Source organism: Rhea americana, unplaced genomic scaffold (assembly GCF_003343005.1).
Source record: "Rhea americana isolate MKP2758 unplaced genomic scaffold, rheAme1 scaffold_41, whole genome shotgun sequence".
NCBI classification, from domain to species: domain Eukaryota; kingdom Metazoa; phylum Chordata; class Aves; order Rheiformes; family Rheidae; genus Rhea; species Rhea americana.
The window spans coordinates 1,473,441-1,499,717 of NW_028186546.1; the positions used below are offsets into that span (position 1 = coordinate 1,473,441).

General features: G+C 48.7%; 2 protein-coding genes across 4 annotated transcripts in view; both read left to right on the forward strand.

Annotated features, from left to right (window-relative positions):
• LZTS3 (leucine zipper tumor suppressor family member 3) overlaps positions 1-14,011 on the forward strand; it is a 61,083-nt gene extending 47,072 nt beyond the window's left edge. The window contains exons 3-4 of one of the 2 annotated variants that reach the window (XM_085314652.1): positions 1,650-2,480; positions 5,758-14,011. In XM_085314652.1, the coding sequence (XP_085170778.1) occupies positions 1,650-2,480; positions 5,758-6,468 (1,542 nt within the window). In that variant the 3' untranslated portion in view covers positions 6,469-14,011. The remainder of the gene's footprint in view (positions 1-1,649; positions 2,481-5,757) is intronic. The other variant, XM_085314653.1, reaches the window with a different exon arrangement.
• Positions 14,012-16,605: 2,594 nt separating this feature from the next.
• FASTKD5 (FAST kinase domains 5) lies at positions 16,606-24,927 on the forward strand. Of its 2 annotated transcripts, XM_085314655.1 has the most exons (3): positions 16,606-16,680; positions 21,576-23,961; positions 24,846-24,927. In XM_085314655.1, exons 2-3 carry the CDS (start codon positions 21,614-21,616, stop codon positions 24,907-24,909), a joined length of 2,412 nt encoding a protein of 803 aa, XP_085170781.1. In that variant the 5' UTR covers positions 16,606-16,680; positions 21,576-21,613; the 3' UTR covers positions 24,910-24,927. The 2 variants fall into 2 exon arrangements, with proteins under 2 accessions (XP_085170781.1, XP_085170780.1); XM_085314654.1 differs by lacking the exon at positions 24,846-24,927 and having other exon boundaries at positions 21,576-24,324.
• The last annotated feature ends 1,350 nt before the right edge of the window (positions 24,928-26,277 follow it).

Sequence of the window (26,277 nt, forward strand, 5' to 3'; positions counted from 1 at the left end):
AATCCTGGCAGTGTAATTCTTACTACATAGACAATGTAATTCTCATACACAGGTAATGTAATTRTTACTTCCAGGGGACTGAGCAAAGGGGACTGCTAGTTCTTGAGGAACCCGAGATCGATAACAAGCCTTTCACTGCTAAGTTTCCAGCTCATTTAAGACCACATTGAAGCCATCAGCTATTCCGACCTAGTTGAGATGCTGTACCCACCTTCACTATTGCTAAGGGAGAGAGCTGAAGTCAGCTCTTGTTTCAGTAGGTCCAGTGTCTGGGTCACACTCTTTCTTACGGGCCACTTATCTCCGATGACCCACTGCCACTAGAAGGTACTACTTGCCAATGGCAATGGTGCAGTATCTGATCAAAGTCCTAGAGCCACTTGTAAGTGACAAGTTGCCAAGGTTTCAAAACTACCCGTATCAACATTATTGCTCACCCAAGCACAGTCCTCACTGCTCATATCAGCCTCAGGGGAAGAATCTCTCCCAGGTTGAGCAGAGCAGAGCCTCAGACACAATAAACTACCCCAGAGTCAGAGGTGTTTTATATAGTGTGCTGATCTGCTCCAGTAACTTCCATAACTTGTGCCCTGCGGAAGCTGTCAGGTCTCCTGCCTTGCGCTGCACAATTTCTGCGTGTTCAGTAGCCTTGTCTCCTACGCCATTAATCTGCGACCTTCCACCAGCCCCTAGCAGTCCATCTCAAATCCACATGCCAGACATCAGGGTTTTGGTCTCTAACATTGCCTGCTCTCCAGGGCTTGTTCTAACTGCTTCTCCCAAAAGGCTTTTGCAAAYTTTGCCAATACAAGGGTGCTTCCTTTGTGTTAATTTTTACCTGAAGACTAACCTGCAACACAGGAGAATCAATYCCATTTTGAAGAAAATTTTGCTTTTCGGGTGCATTCACTGGCAAAGGAATGTAAAAGTCTATACAAGTGTTAAATTCTTTTTCTACATCCTTCAGAGCTGCAGTCCCTTCTCCCCCGAGCACYGCTCATGGCTGCAGGAATCACAGATGTTCAGAGAGCAGTTTCACCGTGTTACTTGGCCACTATTGCTGTACTTGGGTCAGCAATGGCCAGGCCTCAAAGGTCCTGTGTATTCCTGTATGACCATAAGCAGGACATGATGTTCACATAGGGGAGAGGGGACTGCTGACAGGAGGGAAATGTATTGCTCCTAGAGCAGATYRGCTGCTAATTCAAAGGCTTCCTTTAGTTTTCAGCAACAGGGAAACACACTCTCACTGCAACACAYTCTCACTCTCACACTCTCACTCTCACTCTCAATCTGCCAAAATAAAAGAACTGTTGGGCCAAGTCTGGCAGGCCGGTGGCAGCTCTCCATCTTCAGAGGGCACTACAAGACCCAAGAAGAATTCCAGGGGAAAATCATGCAGATTTGGTGTGGGACAAGATATTTTTCGGTTGCGGTGAGGGAAGATAAAAGCATTGTCCTGTGARTGACCAACTCCTCACATGTTCCCCATGTTAAAACCCAATTAGTGCAAGGCCTACTAAGGCTGAAAAATATGAAGCTAGCAAAAGATGGCTTAGCTCCACCAGCTCCAGCCTGTGCTGATGTCTCTCTTTTGTGTGTTGTTACTTCCTGCAATGTTTGATGTGTGGTCCTTTTTCCTTTTGCAGAGCAATGAGCCCTTAGTTAGACCCTCAGCCTTTAAACCAGTAGTTCCTAAAAACTTCCATTCCATGCAGAATCTCTGCCCGCCGCAGAGCAACGGGGTGACAGAGAACAGAAAGAGCTTGAACCATGCCAACAGCAATAGCCCGTCCGCACCCAAAAGTGGACTCGACAAGACCAGCCTTAACAGGACTACAAACCAAGTGGGAGGCCTTTCAGATTCAGGCCGTAACTCGTTAACAAGCCTGCCCACATATGGGACAGGCTATAGCCAACATGTGGGTCCAATGAGCGCCTCAACAAGCCACATCAACCGCATCGGAACAACCTATGTGGATAAGAACATCGTGGGATATAACGGGATATCTACCTCAGATAGTGGCCGGTCTTCGAGCAAGAGCACTTCTTCGTTCAACAGACTGAACCATCTCAACGAAACAATGCCTTTCCACTCGCCTTCAACGGATGACATCATCCAAGACCTGGAAGACCGGCTGTGGGAGAAGGAACAAGAGGTCCTCCAGATGCGAAGGAACTTGGACAAAAGCGAGGCAGCCATCTTCCAAGTGTTCGAGGAGAAGCAGAAGATCTGGGAGCGGGAAATGGAGGACCTGAGGCAAAACTATGCCAACAAATTGCAGCAGGTTTCCAAAAAGGCCCAACGGGCTCAGCAGGCCTTGCAGCTCCAAATCTTCAAGCTCCAGCAAGAAAAAAAAAAACTCCAAGATGATATGGGGCAACTCCTCCAGCAGCGAGAGGAACTGGAGAAGAAATTTGTGGCTTTCAAGAAGGAGCAGGCTGAGTTTCTCCCAAAGATTGAAGAGACTAAGTGGGAGGTAAGCGCGTCATTGTAATAACCAAGGGTTGTATCTAGGTCTGGGGATTTCACTGGACAGTTTGGGTCTAGGAGCTAGCAATGAGTTTGAACACCAACTTCCCTAGCTCTGTTTGAGAGCCTAAAGCTCAGCCTATGCTTATGTGCCTTGCTAGATCGAGGTTCGGGATACAGACCACAGCGGTAAGATATCTTATTTTACTGTTTGCAAACCGATAGGTCAGCTCACCAATAAAAAAACAAGGGGGAAAGCAGATGGAGGGGGAGAGATTTTCCAGACAAATTAACAATCTGGACATGAATTAATTACTGTGTGGGCTCCAGAGGTGACAAAACTTCTGCATTTTGGCTAAAGCAGAGTCCCTGGGTTCTCTTGATTTTTCTCTTCAGAGGTTGTACTCTGGAGTGAGTTTCTCACTGAGGGCTCAGGTAGATCAAAGTATCTCATATTTGTCTTAAGAGCTCCCCACAGATAGAGACTGTGCGTCAGTGGCTTCCAAGTTACAAATGACACTGTAGTCACCCACTTATTTGTCTGAGCCTCAAATCTGTAGTTTTCAATTAAACTAAATAAGAATGAGTGCAACTTGTTGTGTGTACATCCTTGTGCTGGTTAATAATTATGGTTCACTGTTAGGTCACTTCAAAGAATAGCATTTGAATCCAGTTTCAGTGAATGCAGACCTTTCCACACAGACATTTGTGCCTACCAAAATTGAGTTTAAGTCTATTTTAATTAATTTTTTTGTAACATCTGCATTTGGGCAACCCTGAAACCTACTTTTCATTTTTTTTTTCATTAAGATATAAAACAAGAGAGCTAAGAATGATACTGATAGCCAAGTTTACCTCATACTTTCTATTATAACCCATTGTTTTCAGTTGCTAATAAGTTTATCTCTCCTTAAAGACTGAAAGTCAAATTCCTCCTGCTGGTTCTCCTCTTGAGTCTTACATTTTTCTTCCATTTCTATTTTTAGACCATTCTATCAAACACTGTTTGTATAGCCAGCACTAACATTTTTTCAGCTTGATCATGTGAGGAATTTTAATCCTACACTTTGGCTAGAAACTTCAAATTTTTTAAGAGTGCACAAGCTAAAAGTAGTTCTAGAATCAAGAAGACCTTGTTTTGCTAATCCTGATGGAAAGCCAATGAAGCTGGGCTTAATTAGACTCTGTAATGTGCTATTTGCAGATGTTCAGCAGAGCTTATTAGTGGCTTGCTGTTAAATCTCTGCAAGTTACATCCCAGAAAAAGCATGCTGCATTGTCCCGCCTTCCTCTTTTGGCCAGCTGCTCTGCCCAGATCTTATTTGTCTTCCAGCAAGTTAAATCTGGCAAGTTCCCCGATACTGCACTGGTAAAACAGCAGATGAAGTTTTGATTATCTGCTTCACTGCTACAGTTCAGCCAGTAGCAGCTAACACAGTGATATCGATGCAAAGAGGTGGGATTCAGCCTGTGGATCAAGAAACCTAAAATTTGCAGACACCTGTAGTTGTTGACTGAGCCACTCTCCAGGCTCCATGGATTGTACTGCCTAGATTACTGCAAGCAGCAGTGGGATCTCAACCGCCCAGCTCACAAGTAGATGCCTAAATTTAAATGTTTTAATCTGTAAGCTGACTCCTATCCAAGCTGTTCTTCATCATGCATCTCTCTGCCTTTTGGGAAAAGCTAGCACTCAGAAAGCACTTTCAGACTCATTTAGTGAATCCACAAGAATAGGATTGTAAGTTTTAAGTAGGCAGTAACTACATTGCTGAAACTATAGTTAAACCAGTGCGATGTAGTTCTGTGTCTGGTACAGACAGGCTCTGATGTGGATCTGGCTACTCAAAGAGTTAGGTTTCTGCACAGGAAACAGCCACAACCGTCAGCTCCAGGGAAAGCTGGTGTCTGTAGGACATGACTATATGTATACCTCCTAGCTCTTCAGCTGTTCATAGTGAGCACCAAACCATCCTGAGCTTCAAGGTCTTCCTCCACACTATGCAACAGGCAGGTCTTCTATAGCAGAGGATGGTGGAGGTTGAAATGAAGGCAGTAAAGAAGAGGTACTGTCTGGGAAGCATTGACCCAACCAGACCAGAACAGCAATGGACCTTGCAGACACTCCCAGAAGGGAAGAAAGGCCAAGTATTTCATTCATGACAAGAGACAGGAGCTTCAGAAGGACAGGAGACCCCAGCCTGGAGGTAGCTACCAAGTCTACTTTTAATTATGTCCATCCTTTCTTTTTCCCAGCCCAGATTCCTACCAGCATAGATAAGGACTGTTTGTCACTGCAACGATATGTGGCAGTCAGGTCAGATCTGCCAATGATGTCCTGAAAACCCCATAGTCCATGGGAGAATTAAGGTTTGGCCATTTCTATCATTCCCTTCCAATACCTTCAACTGTTCAAGTGACTGCCACCTTTGCTGGACTAAGCAGGACCAGAGGAGTGTTGTACTGAATTGTGGTGCCTACCTAATGCATACACATSCTGCAGCAAAGATACTTCTACAGAGTGTCTGCCCATAACTTGTGCACCCTACCATGGGGGCAAGTCTTGAGTCACTTAGGATGAAACCTGAAACTACAGGGACCTCACTGCCCAAGGACAGCGCATGGTAGTCACATTCCAGCAAGGGTGGGTTGCATGTTTGTTCTTGGTCCCTAGCAGAGGAGTTGTCACTCTTCATGCCCTGCCCTAAAGGAAACAGCTGTCAGTCCCTGAACTGCCCCCAGATCAGTGAATGATGTGAATCCTAAAATGTAGTTAATAAGGTTCTTTAGGAGACTTTGGGAAGGAAAGCATCATACCACAAGTAAGCAATACTGACTCTCTACATCTTGTCTTACACTCCTAGCGCTTAGGGAGAGCCCATGCACTCTCTGGGCCTCCAATGTTTCTGTCTCAGACATGTTCAAGGTCCAGATGCCRTCAAGGTTGGTGGGTAAACTCTCACTGAGAGCAGAGGCTTTGGGTTGGGCACAGTAGTCTTGTGGTTAGGTGYGTAAGATGAATGCTAGGAGAGAAGACTGGTGTGAGCTCACCACCAGTGAGGACCAGAGTGCTTAGCTTAGCTATTCAGTTAACTTCAGCTGGGAACAGCATCAGGTCCCTGAGAGACAGGAATAAACACCACAGAAATGCGAGGACAACCTCTGGGTCTTTGGCATGGTTTGGGTCCCCACAAGGGCTGCAGCTCAGTACTTGATCAGCTTTGCTCCACAGCCTGGCCATCCCCTCTGTTACCTCATGCATGCTCTCCCCTTGGCCCTCACAGGTGTGCCAGAAGGCGGGTGAAATCTCTCTGCTGAAGCAGCAGCTGAAGGATTCCCAAGCAGATGTCTCCCAGAAGCTGAATGAGATTGTGGGGCTGCGGTCACAGCTCAAGGAAGGTAAGAACTTCCTGCGAGAGAAGGAAGAGCAAATCCTCACCTTGAAGGACTCTTACAGTTCCAAGAGCGTCAACCTGGAGATCTGCGAAAGTGAGCTACAGCGGAAGATGAGCGAGGTCCAGGTGCTGAGAGAAAAACTGAACCACTGTGAGCTGGAGGTCTCTGGCCTGAAGCGGACACTTGCCAGCATAGGATCTTCAGGGTCTTTCAGCGGGGACCTGACCGAGAAACTGCGGGACCCTCTGGCTTGTGAGAGTGACGAAGCCAAGATGCAGCGGCAGAGTGAGGACAGCGTTAACACACTGCGGAAGGAGGTGGAGCGGCTCCAGACAGAGCTGAAGCTGGAGCGGCAGCAGCGGGAACAGCAGGTGATGGACTTTGAAGAAGAGCGGCGCACGTGGCAAGAAGAGAAGGAGAAAGTCATCAAGTACCAGAAGCAGCTGCAGCTGAATTACGTGGAGATGTACCAGAAGAACCAGCTCCTGGAGCACAAGGTGAACGAGATGAACACAAAGGCCACTAGTCCCCCACACACCGAGGAGAAAAAACCATGGACTCCCTCCAGACTTGAGCGAATAGAGTCCACCGAGATCTGAGGTGGGACCAAGACAATACAAGTAATTTTTTTATTGCTGTGCATGTACTACCTACTCAAGCCAGTGATCTTCCGAAGGATAATATGCTACCATAGGAGAGGTGTGAGTCTGCTCACACCAAGCTCCGTCACCCCTACTCTATTCTTCTGTGCTCTGTAGGTAAAATAACTGTGGATGTGCGTTGTTTTTCTATCAATAATGCAACATCTCTTTTGGTTTTTTTTCCTAGTACAGCTGGTGAGAGTCAATAGGCTCTTTTGTAATCTGCCGTGACTGTTACTTCACTAGAGGCTGCCATCCCCTCTCCCAACAATTCATCCCTCTTTGGTTGGTTGTTTTGGAGGGTTGTATTTGGTTTCTTTGGTTTTCCAAGCATTATGTGCAGCAAAACAGTTCAAAGTGGCRGGTTTTTTCAGGGCATTTTTAGCCACATTGGCTAATGGAGCAAAGCTCTAGGGATCGTGAGCAAATTCACTGTTCTGCATCAAGTATCCTGTCTAGACAGTGGTCTTAGTGAAGTCGGTGGGAGGYTGGCCACTGATTTCAGTGAAACCAGACATATCTCTACCAGATGACTCCCTTTTGCCAGCCTATGGCTACCATGGTTGCAAGAGGTTAGGACATCCTTGAGGAACAGGGTGAGCCTGTCCTGGTAACATAAGTCAACTAGGAACAGTTGCCCAGCAGGAGCCTCTTTTGAGGCTCAGCAAAGCTTGATATATGCTGCRTTTTCTTTTTGTTGTGGTTTCCTTCTTCATTTCCACTCCCATCCTTGGTTCTGACCAACCTGGGARCAGAAATGCCCTCCCTCCTCTGCCTTGATCTCACTATTCTTCCTATATATTCAAGTTGGCTACAGGAAGAAGAAAGTCCTAGAAATCCAAGCTAGTTCGCCTTCTCAAGAGCCCTCTTGCTCTTGAGCAAGCCTGCAGAGTCAGTGGAATCAAGGCTTGGGGAACCATCCAGACCTGTGGGATGTTTATGCAACCTGAAGCTTCAGCAATTTTACAGTTAGCGGGTAGGTGGCAATTGTGCCATCCCATTTTCAAAATAGTGATGCTTCAGTGCGTTTTTCTCTGTCCAGGGTCTGCTTACAAAAAGGCATCTGAGCCTCACTCAGGAGTTGCAGTGAGCACATATCAGCATCTCAGCTAGATAGCAATGAGGCTGGCAGGCAAGTGCTGGCCTTCTGCACAGCTGTTCAGAATAGGGCCCTTAGCAATCTCATGTGGTATGATATATTTCAGGGAAAGAGAAAATGCAGGCACAGTTTAGGAAAATATTTAACTGCTAGCCCTGAGCAGTTGTAACATGGGACAATGCTTAAAAGCTTGCAAGTGCTTGTGCTCCTGGCTGAATAACCAAAACCTATATGCACAGTCACTGAGAATGATGCATGTATCAAAAAACAGCCTGCAGCTTTAAAAGGTGGGTAAAGTGGACCTGGTTCTACCTTTCATGGATACCTCTTTAAAATGAGCCGCAATAAAATGTGAAAAGTGCTGTAAAATGCGACTTGCACTGTCTAAGCAGTAACCAAAGGATCAGTGCAAACGATCCCTAGGGAGCATTTGCCCTAGGGAGCAGCTAGAAGAACAAAGCTAGGACTCACATTCTTGGGCTGTCCATGCGAGGTGACTCCAGGGGGAGTTTACCCAGATCATGATTCATCTGAGACTCAAGGAAGAACCTCAGGACTTTGAGTGGCAGAAAACCTTCCAAACAAAAGCCCTGAAGCTACTCRCTTTCTGTTTCTCCCCTCCAGAGCTCCTTCCGCTCCATGACCAGGTCTTTACCTTCAAGTTGGGATCAAAAGTCTGGAGCGTTGTGGTGAGCTCCAGACTGAGCAAAGAGGCTGAGGAGGAGAAAAGAGCCCTCAGTTTGTCCCATCAACCTCCAGCCAAGGTCAACACACAGTATTACTGGCCAGGACCTGCTGCGGGCACTGTTGGTGAATAGCAGCGGTTCCTGGAGCTGCAGAAAATTGAGATGTTTGATAAGATCGGGGCATTTCAAGACCTGAGTTGAGGGCACTTAGCTTTTACCACCACTTCTGGTTGTGTCTTTGGAGTTGGAAGAATAATGCATACACCAGGGCAGCTAAGAGTTAAGGCACTCTCTGGCAACCAGTCACAAGAAGTGGGACTATGTCAGGTCCAGTTCCTGAAGGGGGTGAAGACGGGTCCTACTACAAATCCTGTAGTGCATCAGCACTTGGATGACTGATGCCTGTGCACCCCACTCAGGAAGAAGCGCTGCTCTATGCTGGTGCCACCCAGCAGCAGACTTTGACAGGCCAAGGGCAGAAGTGGGAAGGGCAAGCGGGTTCGCTGGTATACCACTGCCACATCCCGCCAGAGTCAAGGCAGGACCCCAGTCCCCATCCTCTCTTTGTTCTGGCATTTCATGGGCTGCAGTCTGAGTCAGGCACCTCAGACACACATGTGCACTGTGCACACTTACCCTTGGCAAATCTTAGCTCTCCCTCCATTTCACCACGGTGGAGTCATACACCCCAGAGTGTCAGGCCTGGAAATCCAGAGCGTTGTATCATCTTGGCTTTCTGTGCCTCTCTTTCCCCAAGAGATAAACTTGCACTGTCTTCCCTCCCCAAGCATTGTGAGGCAGCTGTGCTTGTGAAGGGCTTTACAGTCCTTGGGAAAAATAACAAAGCATAGAGAAATTGCGAAGAGGCTCAGTCTCAGCTGCCTGTCATGGGTGTTTCTGAGGCCACCACACAAATAACAAACAACCCACCAACAACATGTGCCCTTGCCACAAGATGGGTCCGATGACCTGGTGGATCTTTTCCAACTTTGCTCCTCCCAGCCTTTCTGACGTTACAATTGAGTTTCCACTAAGCATCGCAGGAACCAGGGTTTCAGCCAGTGATTCCAGAACCTAGAGCGGCTGAGTTTTGAGGATCTGCTGTTGAGGAAGTGTATGCCGCAATTCCCTGCTATGTTAACAACCGAGAGCAATGGACACCAGCATCAGTCCATGGGATGCCTTCTCACCAGAGCTCCTTGCTAATGCACCGGCACCCTTCTTCAACTTGATCTAGAGCTTTAATCTAGATCTGAGCAACTTCAAGCGTGCCTATTCCCTAGACAAAAGAGAGCTCTGCAGATACCTACTAAGAAGTTGTGCTGCTGATGGTGCTTTTCTCCCTATTAGGATTCACCCCAAAACCCCCAAGCACTCGTCTGACCTGTAGAAACCTTACAGATACAAATATATGTAAGCTATATGTACTGGTCCACATCATGTCCACATCATGTCCTCTCCCATATGTTAGTGCTGCACAGCCACATCCTGGCAACCGGTGTCTCTCAGAAGTGACTACATTTTGCTAAGTAGGGATGGAGTAAAACACTGGTGGGACACCTAGGTTCCTGCTATTTGTGTCCAGAGTTGGCCCAGACTGGAGCTTACTTGGCTCTTTCCAGACTTTGGCACTAGCTGATGTCAGCTTTTACCCACTGGCTGGATAAGGTCTCCCGCGACAAGCTAGGTTTGCAGTGAGGCTTCGTGGTCTTTGCTTTGGAACAAGATAACCAAGGGGTGACAGACTAGTGTTCTGATGAAATATCCTAGGAATGGCCAAGGAGAGTAATTTCCCATCTCTCTGAGGCTCATGCAGAGCTGATAAAATATTTATGTCCAACAAAATTCACTTTTAGAGTTTGGGTCTGACCATAACCCAGTCCTCCCCTCCACCTTTGTTCAGCCAGCTCTGGAGCTGATGGGGTTCAGTGTAATTCTCTAAGCCGAGGCACTGCCCTCAAAATCCTGCAGGTGATCAATGTTTCCACTGAAAAAGACAGGTTATCTATAACTTGACATAGGTCAATGTCAATGGCCGTGGTCATGGGAGGCTCAGCCCAGTTGCCTGCACATCAGGTCTAGAGCCATTAGAGATGCTCTGGGATATCTGACACACAGGGCTCGTCGATCTGACCCAACACCTATGGGAAAGCAACCTCAGCAATGCAAAGACAGGGTTACCTGGAGCATCTCCAGTGGCACGTCACGCACGTGTGGGCAACTGAGTCATGCTCCTGGCATGTGCACCTGGCCATTATATGAGCACATACAGGACATTTATCAACTCAGCACATTCCATCCAGGAGGATTTGGGCTAAGCAGGTTATCCTGCTGCTGGAGAAGGTGTAAGCAGCCCTTCTCATCACTTTGAGATTACTTTGCTCCCCCATCATTTTGAGGTTGATTTTGCTCCTGTTGCTGTAAAATGCGCACTCAGCTGGGACAGTTTCCCTTCAAGCAGCTAGCACTCACCCAGGGCGTGAACAGCGCAGCCATCGCACGTTGTTGTGCTTCACACAGTCCCACTTAGCTTCTGCCGCCGTCTCGCAGCAGCCGGCTGCACCATTCCTGCTGTCACTGGCATCATGCCGGATGGAGATCACCTCCAGGTTTCCACACTCATTAACCAAGATAGGAATCAAATGGTTGCTCTTCTGCTGCTACGTTATACAGAGACAAGTGTACTTGGATGTAAATAACAGCCCAGTTCTGTATACACAACAATTAAATGAACAGACAAGAAAGCTCTGTGGCTTCTATATTGGTGAATGGGATTGACAATAACAGCAGATGCCATGTTCGATTACTGAGCACTATGCAGAGGGTGCTCAGCACCCTCTGAGCTTTCGCTGGCCACAGCTGAAGGGTGCAGCACCTCCCAGGAGGGCAATCTGCTTTGGATTATCTCCTGCAAAGCAGCCTGATGTCACTTTGTCCTGCTTTGACACTTGCTATCATCCTGAGCCAGGCCTTCACAACTGTCCCCTCAAGGCTCAAGTCTCCTCTGCCCAGTCTTGGGAGCCTCATATCACTCCAAAGCTCCCTGCTGAAAGACTCTCTCCCAGCAGTGTTCCCTTTGTGTCCTGCTGCCCACGAGCTCTGCCTGTGGAAAAAATTAACCCACCCCATCTATGATGCTGCCCATCATAGTGGCACTTTATAGCTTGCTCAGGACAGCGAGTTTGTGAGCAATGTGACCAAAGATCTCTGGAGGGCTGAGTCTGGTGTGGGCTGGGAAAGAGGATAAGAGCTGGCAGGGGATAGAGAGAGCTGCTTCCCTGGGTCCCACCTGGGAACATCTGCAGGGCTRTGCAGGGTCTTCCTTGTGCTGATTAGGACCGGACAGAAAGCAGGCTGTTTCCTCTTGGTTCCTAGATGAGTCCAGTTGTCCCTGATGATCCAGACTGGTTAATTATCTGCACGCTCTCTGGCAGTGCCAACCAGCTCCAAGTGTCACCCAGGGAAAGTATGGACCAGGAGCTGTTCCCAGGAAGCACCATGGATACAACTCCTCTTTTTTCTCAAGGAGAAAAGAGTTTATCTGGACAAATACCAAGCCATTACAGTTGTCTTCAGGACCATAAAGCAGGTCCTATCCTCTCTAGTTTAGCAACAGAGACATTGCCACAGTGTCTAGCCAAAGGCTTGTGCTGGGTCAGTGAGAGTTGAGCAGAAAAATGTTTATCCTAAGAGCCAGCGATCCTGATAATTGTCCCCTGCAATACCCTCTCCCTAGCTTGCCCAGGGCACCCTCAGCACCCTCCTTCCCAGGGAACRATCTTCTGAGGCAAAGACAGGATGGTCATTGCTTCTCTGGTCTGGGATGCTGAAGGCATCTCTGCGCATCTTAGCTCCATGAAGGCTCCTCACCCTGGTCCCAGCCTTGGGCATGGGCTGGCGTGAGATCTGTCCCTGGCTCTTGGGGAAGGACACTCAGTGGTCTGGGCTACAGGCACATAATGCCCTTTTACTGTGCTTCTGCTCCATGGCCGTGCTAAGCCTTCCTGGTTCATTCCTGCCGAGACTCCAAAAGCCCAGTGACGTGCAGTGACAGCCCTCRCTTCTGTCACAGACGGCCTACAGGTCCAGCTTGCACCTACCCTAGCCCAATCCCTTAGCCAAATGCTTAAAGAGAGCTCTCCAGGGTTACTTTTTACCAAGTTCCTTTGCTGAAGATACCGCTCATCATATTGCATGCATCCTGCCTCTCCTCCACCCCAGCTCTCCAGAGTCTCCAGACTCATTTAGATCATCACAGTCTCAGTTATCCTAGGAGCAGCTGGAGCCTTTCCCAAYACTCTCCCAGATACTTCCATTAGCAAGCAGAAGCCGAAGCCCAAAGCCCCCAGTGACAGTGGCTTGTGCCAATCTTGTCTTCAGGGGAGCTTTCTAGACTACTGATCCTCACCTCTTCTCTCCGTCAGTCCCATGTAAGCCAGAACAGCCCTGCTTTACCTTCCAGTAGCAATCTTGYTTCTTAGTAGAAGACATCCTCATGGCTTGCAATCACTTGAAGTCACTGTGTGGGTCTTCAAACCATTACACTCACACGCCCTGCCAGCTCTGAGGCCTCTGCAGTCCTCCCACTCTCTGCAAACAAGAGTGTAAGGAGCATCTGAATACCCCAGGTCTGCAGGGGAACACAGCACCCATGCTAGCCAGCCCCTAGTGTTACAAGGGACTGGGAACACATCCAGCTCTTTGCAGGTGTTGGCTTCCCAATAGGACTTTCTACGCTAGTGTGACTGTTGGCAAAACCAGAACTGAGTAGGACTTGTCTGCAGGATAAGCCTCCTCCCTGATTCTCCTAACGAAGGGGATCATGTCAGATCTAGAGCAGCAGACAGCCTCTGACAGGAAGGGTTGTGTTTTTAAGGCTCTTTTACAGAACTGTTTTCTCTCTGCTTTCTGTCACAAMGAAAGCAGAAATCTTTCTCTAGAAAGATTTAAAAGAGGCTGCTCTGACCTCTGATACCTGCAGGCAAGAATATGTTCCCTTGAGGATTTTCRTAGCTCCAGCCCTGGGTTCTTCTTTGGAAAGGCACACAAGGCCTGGCTCCAAATAAGCACCAACGGCTGGAGCTTGGCTATCCCCACTCACCCTGAGAGCCCAGAGCTGCCCATGTCTAGCACRTCATCAGGCTAGATCCCCAGGACATGGGGTCCATCTGCCTTTTCCCATCCCATGACTGCTACTGGGTCACTGCAACAGGTCTTCTCCTTTAGCTCATCGACTTGGGASCCACTGGGTCCCCAGGGGTATCTGAGCTCACAGAGCCATGAGTGGTGACTGCCAGATACCAATGGGAGACCAAGACTTCAGCACTGCTGTTGGGCCTGGGAGTCAGGCTGTCCTAGGAGCCTTTTTGGAGGAGAAGATGCCCTTTCCCACATTGGTGGTTTCTTTCCAGTGGCCAAAGGGAACAAATGTGCGTGGGCAGAGCTCCACCACCAGCGCTAAAGTGCTCCACCGCCAGTGCAAAAATGCTGCACATCCGATCAATGTCTATGCAGTCCTTTTCCACACGGTGGCATCCCTGCAGAGCCCAGTCCAGAGCTGGGATTCCTCCAAGGTGTCTTCGTTTGCACTCACTTGGACCTAGTAAACGCTGTGAGCTGAGAGGTGTCCGTCCGGACTCTCTCTTGGCCTTTGCCTTGCACTAGGCAGTATGGTTGTGAGGGTTTCCTCATCCTAAATAAATGCACATTGCTTAGTCACCTGTCTCTGTGTCTGTTCTTCAGCAGATCAATAGGCACCCAAAACCCAGCTTCCCGACGGAGATGTGTCAAGTTGGGCCAGCTGGCACCCTGAGCAAGCCTGTTGTCTGATTTCACCAGCAATAAAAACCCTGCGGACAAGCAGCCAGAGCCTTCTGCTGCCACTCTGATCRTGGGTGAGCTGCAGGCTGTGTGTGCGTGTAGGACTCCATTAGGCCCTTCATCCAATGTTTTGGACCTAGCCGACTGTAAATTCAATCCTGGCCTCGTGCTTTCTTTCCTCTGTTTGTTCCTCAAAGCCTCAGTCTCTCTCTCTGTTCTTACTGTGAATTCAAACCAGAAGTGTTCTGAACTCGACTCTGTTACTGTTTGTTCTGCATTGACTGTTGCTGGTTCTCTGAACTGCGTTTAATGAGACTTTGAAAAAAATATATTATATATATGTGTGTGCGTGTGTGTATATATATACATATATATACACACACTTAAAAAATCAATTATTTTAAAAAAAAAGAACTCGGTAAAGTTGGGTGTCTCTCCTGTCCACTGGTCACTTCTAAACACAGTTGTCTTGACTTTGCTTCTGGTCAGTGTATTGAAAGAAAAGAGGTTGAAAACTAAATAAAATGCAACATTTGGGGATTTTTGTATAGCAAAGGTGTACCCATTTAGGAAATTCTCGTTAAACTTATACCACGTTTCACACTCTACTGCTAGTCTGTTGTATGTTTCCATTGGGTTATAAAGATGTGAAGAGCTACTGCCTTTGCAATTTTCTACAGTGAATATATATATATCTGTACAGAGGTATGTGTATATATATATACATATATATATATATATGAAAATCTATATGTATACGTATCTCTCATCTCTGACTGTGAAGGATTTTTATTCAGGCAAAATAAAATGGAGAAAGGCCCCTTTTAAAATCTGAYAGTGTGGCTTGCCTGATTATGTTGTGAGTAGGAAAAGCAGCAAGACCAGGAGAAGATCATGGGATTTGGGGACAGGTCGGCTGGGAAACCATGCTGGGGGGGTGCTTGGAGAAGACTCTGTGAGCCAGGCGCTGGGGGAATCCCATAAGCACCACTACTTTTTGTTGGTTCAGACATACCAAAACACCCTCAAGTGATGACTGCAACAGAGAGCAGCCAACACCATGGGGCAGGAGGGGAGAGACAAAGATGTCTGAGGGGTTGTGGGACTAGAGCAGGGCATTGCATGCATCGATGTCCATCTCTCCAAGCGGAGGGGCGGGATGCTGCCRGACACAGCCTGCCCCAGCCATGCTTTTCCTGGGGCACAAGGGCTGCTCGGGGCATTCAAGCGGGTGAGAACAAGCAGCACAAACAGGGTGGAAGGCCCAAGGCCAAGGTTCCCATGGCAGAAGTGGGACAGGGATGGCTGCAAGGTCTATGTTTGAGGTCTTGCCACAGTGCAGATGCAGGTGCCTTACTCAGTCCCCTACAAGCATTTAGAGAGGCTGAGGAGGTTCCAGGATGGACTGAGAAGGAAACGGGCTTCCCATAGGTCCCGTATACATGACACCTCCCTATCTAAGACAYCACCACACTCAGAAGCGTCTAGGCACCTCCTCGTAGGCAACTGAGCTGCTGCCAAGTCCAAGCAGCCCATGGAGACCAGACAGCAACGCAGTTCACCTGCAGCAGAGCACAGCCCAAGGGCTGGACAGGCTAGGTCCCCAYGGGCCGACACCGCTGAGGGGAGGCCAATGGGAGAGAATCCTCCTGCTCGCGTTCGATCATCTGCAGTAAACGTCTGCCTCTAAGCTGGTCAGCTGGGCTCCCTCGGCAGTCAGCAAAAGGCAGCGGGTGCAATGCAGTTCTGGAGGCTGGCCATGGGCTGAGACGAGGCCCCGTCCTCCTTCCCTCACTCCCTCAAGGCGTTAACACGATGCCAAGACACTCCTGCAAGCGCAGGTTTTACTCAAATGAATCCCACCCCAGCTGCTTCGTCCGTGTCACATTGAAATGACATTCAGATCAATGCCGGTAACCAAGGAAGTAAGAGCCGTTAAGTAGTGCCGGCTCTGCGCCAAGTGCCCAGCTACGCACATCCGCGCTCTGGCCCTCATTTAAGTTTTTATTGCTTTGGCAATTAAGTTGTTTCGGCAGCGATGAGCAGGGCACTGCAGGCACACGGGGCCATTGGGGCCCCAGGCCCACGGCGCGGCCCTCACGCCTCCCCGCCGCCCACGGGGCCGGGCACACACACACACGGCAGCGGCAGGGCCCCCCCGGCCCACGGAGGCTGGGCGCCGCCGTCATGGCCGCCGCCGTCATGGCCGCACAGGGCCCTGTGGCCCAGGCACCGTGTCACGTGACGCACCCCCCGCGCGCGCGCTCCATGTCACGTGACGCCAGCACGCTTCCGGGCCCCCCGGCCGCCACCCCCCGTCACGTGACGCCGGATGGGGGGGGCGGGCGCGTGGCGCGGGCGCCACCTGGCGGCGCGGCGGCGCCGCTGCAGCCCCCCTCCACCCCCCGCGCCCGCCGCCCGGCCCGCGGGCCCCGCTCGGCTCCCGTACGGCCGGAAGTGCGTTGCGGTCAGGTGTCCGGAAGCGGCGAGAAGCGACGGGGGCGGTTGGGCTGTGGGGCTCGCAGGCAGCAGGGCGAGGCGCGGCGCGGCGGCCAGCGGGCCCCGGTGAGTGCGAGCGGGGAACGCGGGCCGACACGAGCCCTCTCCCCTTCAGCCCCCTCTCTCCCTCCCTCTTTGGCCCCTTCCCTCTCGCCACGGCGGGGCGGCGCCACCCCCTCAGCGAGGAGCGGTTGGGGGAGGTGGGGGGGGCGGAGGTTTTGTGAGCCACGGCGCATGGCCGCCCTGCCCTGGAGTAGCAGCGGGGGGGGCAGCGCTGCGCCCCTATATCTGTTTATAGGGCCTTCTCTATAGGGGAATATCTGTACGTGTACATCTCGGGGGGGGGGCTCCGTTTTTAGCAGGGACAAGCGGTGCGTTGCAGGCAGTTTCTTGGCTGGTCATGGCCACCGGCGTTTAATGCCAACCGGAATTAAAAAAAAAAAAAAAAGTTACAATTTGGGGCTCTAGTTTGTTAATATGGGATTTGGCGGGGCGGGGGGAAGCCTGCCTTTGTGTTATTTTTCTCTTTAGATATGGCTTGGATATAAATAGCGAGCATAACAAGCTGAAATGAGGTTTTATACCAACCGTTTCACCACTCAGTTCTGAATTTCCTAGCACTTACTGAGGCGATGCCATGCACYCTTTTGCTTGGAGAGGGTAGGATGACGCGTTGAAGAGGGTGTCATCCTGTAACACTAGCTACTCTCCTTGCRCCAATCATGCATTACCGAAGGTGCTCACAGGTATTTTTGAAGAACCAAAAGCGCGGAATGTATTTCAGGCCCAGGTGCGCTTCTGTTGCCTTTCAGAGTGACAGTCAGAGGCAGGTGGCATCCCTCCAGGAGAGTTGGTCAGCTTTTGTTCGGCTGTGCAGATGCAGTGTTGGCCAAGAACTCRGATTTAAGTGTGACACATGCACAAAGATGTTTCCATCCCAAAGGGCCTCCACAAAGTGCATTCACAGCCTGCAGGGCCCAGGTCCAAAACTTGCTTTCTGACTTGCTTTTTAGATGCAAGTCACTTAGAAGTGAATTTTCTGGCRAGATTTGTACAGAGATAAGGAGGAGTTTGGTTGTGTTTGGACATGCAGAGAAGCACAGTGCTAAGGGAAAGGCTGATCACTCAGGGTGACAGGAAAAAAGGAAAAAATGAACAGGGGTGTAGGCTTGTGATGAACCTACATGAAGGGAACGCTGTAGGAACTTAAAACATCGGGAAGATTTCAACTGGGGGTTTTAAGGTGGGAGGAAGTGATGGGCAAAAGGCCATTTGGACCCAGCCTCTTTCTTTCTAGATGCCTGAGGTGCCTTGACCTGTGCCTACCTCTCTCTCTCACTGTGTTGCATGGTCTTCTCTACAGCTATTTTGTCAGATTTGGAACAATATAGGAGAGACATATTTTCATGACTATCTTCCCAAATGTGTCACAGAGCTTAATGCTAAGCTCCACAGATGGTATTCTTAGCAGCATGTGTTGTTCGCCTTTCGGCCCTTGAGTGCATAATTCTGTGACTTTGATTCTCTGTCTTTGGGTGGGCCTGGCATCACTGAGAGGGTTGCTTTTGCTAACAGAAAATTGTTCTGAATTTCATAAATAGTTTCAGCTTTCAATGGCAAATAGAACTTGCTTTAAATAAATGACATGTATCTCACCAATGCTCGTCTGTCTCTCAGYAGTAGAAAAACAAATACAGAATGTGCAAAACAGAGCCAGATAAGAAAGTTTCTCAGAAAGCTTAGGTAGGATAAACTTCTTCTCATTTGAGATCATTTTGGTGGCTTGAACTGGCCATGTATGACCCTCTGAGTGTCCCACAAGTCAAGATCTGCAAGGTGCTAGAAGAGGAGACAACTTCTGAGGGGAARGGGTCTCCCTCTTCCAGCCACGGTGTAGGTCTGAGCCTTAAGCATTTCACAGCTGTCTGCAGTTCAAAGTTGCTTGTCTCCAGCCTCGAGAAGATGTCATTGCATCATTTACAGTCTGCTCAAGCCAGATAGCATAGCCAACAGAGCTGGAAATTACCTATTCATCAAACACTTTGCATGCTAAATAACAGGGCTTTGAAATCCAGCTCCTACGTGCTGCTGCTGATGGCTTTGCTAGGTTCGTGTTGTGCCACAGCGTCACAGCTCTCAGCTTGGTTTTTACTGTCCAGGTTCTGAGAAGACTTTTTGTTTCCCCCACTCACGGAGGCTCGGTGGTAGGGAAGGAATAGGAGTCTCTCCTGCTTGGCGTGAGCTGGTCTGTCAGCCTCAAACAGAATGTGCTGTTGTAGTTTGAAGACTTTTCGTGCCAGAAGGGAACTCTTACAGCCTTGCAGCCTGTTCAGCTTGTAATGCAGGCTGGTGGAGCCCACCTCTGCTGTAAGAGTCAGCAGTGCTGCTGGGCTCTGCCCTGGCTGTGTGGAGCAGAGGCAGATCTGAGCCAAAGGGCCTGCCTGGGGCTGTGTTCTGGGCAGCGCAGCTGAGATGCAAGTAAGGTGCCAGGCAAATTTAGCTCTTAATGGATTTCTCACAATATTTATCTGTCCTTTACTAGTCATCCTAAAAATACTTTGGCATCTTTCTTGTATCCTCCTCCTTGTATGTCTGTCTGGAATCTTTATTTCAGCTTACCCTCTCTCCTCTTTGTCCCCAAACCCCATGTTCTCCACCCTGGCTGCTTTTTTTTGTCTCTCCTCCTGCTGGAGATCTCTGAGAGTGTTATTGCTCTGACTGCTTCTACTCACCAGACAGCTAGTGGTTACTGCCCCTGAGCTCTGCCCATGGAACAGAGGACGTAAGGTTTCCTCAGCTGCCTCCGTACAGCCAACACAGTTGATCCCTGAGGAGTAAATTAAGCCAGTTGACTTTGCGCTGGAGCAGATCCGGAGCGTTCACTTCCCTGCTCAGCTCGCCTCTCCTGTGCGGCAGCTCCAGGCAGGCAGTTGCGATGTCTTACTCCACTTGAGCCCTTTGCAAAGCAAAATGTGTGGGAGGGAGGGACATTACCCTCCAGGCTTCTGCTTCCCCTCCCCAGCGCCACTCTTCCAGAGGCAGGGAATTGGTTGAGCCGTGCTGTACAAGGGCAGCAATGAAGAGAGAAGCCTCAGAGTCTGGCTGCTCCACCAGGAGCCAATGCTTGGTATGCCTCATCGCTGCTGCATTTTCACAGACATTTCCTGGGCTTTTCCTAGACCCTCGTTTTCAACTCTGTGCTGAGATCTTGTCCTCAGAGAGAAGGAGAGCTGCAAGATGGAGGTAAAGCTGCCTGGGAGGAGAACAGCCTGCAGAGAGCAGTAGGATGCTTGCTTTGCCTGTGCCAGAGCTCAGAGAGATGTTCCCTGTCTGCCCACTCCCACTGCTGCTTTTGTTGCTGTGGAAAAGTTTGGGGTGCACGAGAAACTGTGGTGGCAGCTGCAGGGGATCGGCTCTCCCAGCAGCCAGCACTGCACATCTGGCAGAAACAGGGAGCAAAGACCATTATCTGGGCTCTTCCCTTCCTCCCTTTACCCTGTCTCCCCATCTTACCCTTTCTTGGGAAGAGCTSATGCTTTGGTGTTGTAATGGAGTAGATCAGCTAATAAGGCATGAGAGGAAGGGGGAGTTTTGTACTTAAAAGGAGTTARAAAATCCAACTTCTATCCAGCCAGACCCATTTGTAATCTCCCAGTCCCACTGCCATCCTTTCCTACTCTGATACCCAAAGCATTTACCCTACCTCCTCCCTGAAAGGCGAATCCACTTTGCTGCTGCAAAATTGAATTTGCCTGCACTGGTGGGACGTCTTGATCCAGCCCTGACAAGGAAGCCTCGTGTGTAAGCAGAGCTCGGAGGGGCGTCCATAAAGGATTTGTTTCCCTCATGCCAGGAGCACAGAGGCTAATGCAYATTGCGGTTGCAGCATCTCTCCCAGGCTTTGGCTTTCCTGGTTGCTTGGTGTCCTGTGGTTCTAGCTTGTCTTCTCTGTGTAGTGAGAGCACCAGTGAGCCTTAGAAAAGTCTAAGGCATCCTTGGGGTTGGGCACACATGGTGGGAGAAGGACATGTTGCACAGAGCGCTGACCTGGTGGGTTTTAATCACCATCTGAATCATCGTAAACAGGCTTATTTGGCAGCTTGTGCAGGCTGGCAGCACAAAGCTCAACTCCTGACAAATTTCTCATCCTCACCCTCTCTGCTGTAGCTGATGGAGGCAGGAGCTGGAAGGGCACCTGGCATTTTTAAGGCTTCTTTTTCCTAGAGCTGTGGGAAAGCCTCTCATGTAATTTCTCAGCTCACGATGTTGCATCTCCTAATGATTCATGTTACTGCTYCCATGCTGTTCCCCCCAGCTCTGCTCTGGGGCCACTTTCCTCATTTCCATTAGTCTGCTCCTGCAGGTTATGGACCAGCTTTCACTCTGTGCACTGTTTTTGGGGGGACTTTTCTCACAGCCTCCACACACCATTTCCAGACACTCCTGTGCAAAAAGCAGTGCGGTGCCACGGACGTTTCGACAGCTCCTTGGGCGTGGTTGGTTTTTCAGATCGATGTTGACTAAAGTAGCAGAATGCTCTGTTTGAATACATAAAAGGTTTTTGAAGGGGCATTTGAAGATGCAGCTCCTTTAAAAAAAAAGATTTTTTCCGTATGTTTAAAACAAATGAAAAGTAGTTTTGGTCTCTTACAAAATGAAAAAGAAATTAATTTTTCCTTAACTCCTAGAGTCTCTCTCAAATTACTTGTAACTGCTGAGTAGCTGGTAATTCATAAGAGGCATGTACCCCATCTTCAGGTCTGTCAGATCACCTGGGTGTTTTCTTGAACTGCTTTTGCATGAGGTGATGTTCGATAGTGACTGCGTTACTGCCTCACAGGGAAATCTGCCTTCACTAGGGAAAACAGTGACATCGTCTAACTTTTGGTAGTGTAAAGGGTAGATTAAAAATGCTTCATGATAGATGGAAGCCACTCATTCTTCATCTGCCCTTTTTTCAGTACCTGGAAGCAATTCTGACCCCAGTAAATTGCGATCCATGGCTACAGTGCTAATATGCCGAAGATTTCCAGGACTCAGCAGGGTGACTGCGTTTTCGACTACCACTAAGTGCAAGGCCGAGAACGGAAGCGAAAGGAAGCAGAAGAAGGAAGAGACCCCAGAAACAGCCAACACTGGAACTGAACCTACGGCTACAATCCAGTTGCTGAATCCTTTGGGCTATAGAGTATTGTACAATCCATCTGCCTATGCCAAGAGCAGAGCTGTCTCCCAGCAGCATGCAGCTAGAAACCGTGGCCAGGCTCTTGATGGCACTTTCTCCAGCACTGGCACTGCGCAGGTTCAGAGTACGTTCAGTACCACCTCTTCTCAGGCTTTGCCAGCTATCAAAAATGCCCTGCCAAACCCAAAGTTCAAACCATTCCTCAAGCAGACTGTCGCAGCGCAGCCATCTGCAGCACAGACCAWGGAAGAGACAGAAATGGAAAAAACAGAGATGCATGACTCTAAGGAGGACCCTCGCATGTTCCAGAAGGGGAGGCCTGAGTACCAATCTCTCAGTTACAATAAGTTTGAACTGATAGAGGCYCTTTCTTTAGAAGAAGGTGATTCGATTTTACGCAGTATAACTCTATGCAAGGACAGCCAGAGCCCAGAAACCATCACAGATTTTTTTCGGAAGCTGAGTTGTTTGCCGGTGGAACGACACGCGGTGTTGAGATCTGACCCCAGGTTTAATAGGCTATGTAGCTGTGCTGTTGAAAGCATCCRGTTGTTCAGTACGTCAGAACTCATTGATATTTTAAAGGCTTTTGTTCGTTTAGTTATTCCACCCACCCACCCAATGCTGAATGCRTACGAGAAAGAATTCTGCCGGCGAGTGTGGGACATGAACCTGGACCAGCTGCTGCTGGTGGCTGATTGCTGGCGCTGCCTGGAGCGTAGCGTGCCTTCCTACTTGAGCATTTTGTTCAGCTATGCCAATATGCATTGGAAGGACCTCACCTTGCCCCAATTTGTTCAACTGGTTTATATCATAGGTGAAGGGCGGAAGTCGCCCACAGACTTAATGCAGAAGCTGGAGAGCTTGATTTTGAAGTTCTTGGATTCCTTCACCTCGGAGGAGGTGGGTGCTGTTTGCTTAGGGCTCTTCAAGTCAATCAGTGGTATCTCTGACCGTGTCATGAGAAAAATTGGAGACAAGGTCTCCCTCCAGATGGAAAACATGAGCACTTACGCTTTAGTGAACGTACTTAAAATGCTCCGCTACAGTCGCATAGATCACTTACCGCTCCTGAAGCAACTTGGGAAGGTTATTCCCCCTCGGATTCCTATGATAAACATCCAGGGCATCATGCACATCGCTCTTTCCTGTTCATCCCTACACTACTATGATGAAGATATTTTGGCTGCTGTAGCTATGTCATTGCCTTCCAAGGTAACTTATTGCCGAAGCAAAGATGCTGCCAAGTTCCTGTGGTCATTTGGATGCCTGGACTATGAGCCTCCAAATGAGGAACAGTTTTACTCCAGTCTGATAGAGCAAATGCATAGAAAACTCCATGAATTTGAGAAGTTTCCAGAGCACCTTCTTACTGGTTTGCTTGGCCTGGCATTTGTCCAGCGCTTCCCAGCTGAGCTGATAGACTATGCTTTGAGTAATGAGTTTGTCCAGAAAACAAGAGAGAGTAAATATGAGCTCAGAAAGGACCTGTTCACCCTCGGCAGGAGTGTTGAAATTGAGTGCCCAGGTTACAAAGGCAGCCGCCTTTCACCCCAGCTTTATGAAGAGATTACTGAGATGGTTTTGAATTTTGCCGAGGAGGAAATCTATGTCAGACCTGAAATTGTGGAAGCTGTATCSCTTCTTGAGAGCATGTTAGGTGGCCCTGAGTATGTGAAAAGCCACATGCTTTTGCCTCACACCAGATCAAGTGATCTGGAGATTCATTTGGCCATGGATGGGCATCCCATCCCATTCAACTTCAAAGGTGCTACTACAGATAAAAAACTAAAAGACATTGGTGTTAATCTGACAGATGACTTACTGACTCAGCTTATAAAAGGGAGATCTAATAGCCAGTCTGCCATGGAAGTGGAAAATGAAGCCAAGGCTCATGGTCAGGAGAGGGCAGAAGAAGCACAGGCTCCCAGTRCAGGGGGGCGCACTGCATTTTCAGATGGAGCTTCTGTCACAGGTGCCAGGTTGAAAGTTTGGCCTAAATCACAGAGGTGTCTTGAAACCCCTCTTTCCCCTGTGCTGAATCAGCAGCCTGGAGAGGTGAAACTAGCTATTCAGGTGTCCAACCGAAACCACTATTGCTACTGCTCCAAGCGGCTCTTGGGGCTGCACAGTTTGAAAAGAAGGCAGCTCCGGCAGCTGGGGTATGTGGTGGTCGAGCTTCCTTTCTGGGAATGGTTTCCTCTGCTCAAACGTACGCGTTTGGAGAAACTGAGCTACCTCCATTACAAAGTGTTCAACCCGGCGCTGCTTAGGGGAGCTGGGTAGTACAATCCGGGGTAGTGCTTGCTCAGCCGGAGGCTGACAGAACCGCCCAAAAGCATCTCTGTTTCTGATTGCTGGTCTCTGAATATTAGTTCAGTTTTTGGCAGGGGCTTTGGCTGAGGCTGCCCTGGTGTGTTAGCCAGTTTTGTTCTGCTTTGCTCACAGTCGTATGCCTCGTGCTGTCCCTTATTACATAGGTCCTCTAATGCTTCCATTATAAATAAAACCTATTGTCGTATTTATTTTTCTTTGTGATTACTTTTTTCTTCCCTCTGAATGAAAGTGGATGGATTTGGTGACTCGGTGTTTGAGAACAGAATATTGTCAGTGCTGTAGTGATATTTAAGAAAGAATTGGGGTATTTTTTTAGCCATGATGCCAATCTGGGTATCGGRAACACACATACCTATTTCCTTACTGTTCTCAGGACTGTGATTTGGGGGCAAATGGGTGAGCAATGAAAGTTTCTCTATTRGGAGGCAGAAGGTGAGAAGAGAGCTGGGGCTGAGGGTTGAGATACTCTGACCTTGATACATCCATTTCATTTTCAGCTCTCAGYAGTGTCTAGCAGCAAGGATTTACCTCCTGTGTTAATCCTGTTGATGTGTCTTTTGCTAGTAAAGATTAATTGGGCCTACAAATCCAACTCRTGGCAATTCCTCTGCCTGGGTGATGGTTCCTGTTGCATTCTAGCTGTGTGGAACATCTGCTCTGGAGGCTTCACCTYCTGCCACGTTGCTCATTGTGTTATTTTCTTGCTCAGGATGTGGCCTGGTGTCTTATTTCTGCATCATGTTCTGAAGACAGAATCGCTGGCTGCTTCCTGAGCCTTCAGACGRCATTTTTCTCTGAGGTGAGGGTTATTCCTGAGGCACATCTCAGGGAAGTGCGTCTGACCAAAGATACAAGAATTACTTAATTTGGACTGGATGATCTCCAGAGKTCCCTTCCAACCTTACTGATTCTGTGATTCTATGGAGCAGTGAGTGACAATCCCATTTCAACTGCAAAGACAGCCAAACYCTTCTGACTATTTTGCAGTGTGACATTTTGAGGCAGACTGAGGTGGAACATGGGAAAGGCAAGTGGCTATAACCTTGTTGCTGTCCCAAGCCAGGGTCAGTGTGTTAGCTCATTTTAGCTGCTTGATACAAAATAACTGGAATGGGTTTTTTTCCCCCTTTCCCTCAGATAGTCAGTATTATGAAGCATCTTAGTTCAGTGACCACTATGCATCTTCTGTATTGCTGGAGCTCCCTGGTTTTATGCAGGACRCCAGGAAGAGGCACTTAATGACTGGTTACAGAAAGCACTGCCTTGATGAAAAGATCATTCACCATAGGGAAGGCATACACCCAGGAAAGATGAACTCTTATGTGACATTCTGATGGTGCTTTGTAATCTTGGAATCCTCACTTGTTCCTCTTTAAACTGATCCTTAGTCTGAATTGGATTTTCATGCCAAGGGTGGAAAAAAAAAAGTCAATGGCTAAAGGCAGTTCAGTGCCAAAGATCTTTGCTGTGAAGCAGGAGTGTAGCTGAGCTTTTGAGAAGAAGGGCCACCAGTGATTTGAACCTGCARAGGAATGTATTTCCTTACTGAAATGTTTACCCCCCCAAAATTGGCCTGAGTTATTTAAGATTATCAGTGTTAAAAGCAGGTAGGAAAGGATTCTAAAATATATGCATGTAGATAGATATACATACATAGCTCAATATACATTTGGATAGCTTTGAATGTACATTGAAAGACAACAAGTTTAACAAGAGAATAAATTCTTTTTAATTAACCAGAACTAATTGCCAGAGGATATTAAGAACATGGTAAAACAGGATAAAAATATAGGATGTAAGCTCAGAAACAGCCTTAGGCTAGGAAGAAGCTTTCTTTCGTGACTGAGTCAGAGTGTGAGTCTGTCCTGAGGAATGGCTTATACCCATCTCTGGTTTGTCTGGTACAAGACACCGCTACAAAGAGCAGGTTGCAGCAGAGGGATCGCAAGTTCCACAGGAGAATTTGTGATCAGCCGCCRGCAGGATCTCAGCTGACAGCAGCTGGCGATACGCGATCGCCTACCCGAAGCCTTTAAAACAACTAGTCTGCGATAATGCCAAGGTGAAGGTGCCTCTTTCTGCGCTCACCCTGATTCAGGGTAAGTCACACTGAGACCTACCGAATGCAAATGTCCAGTTTG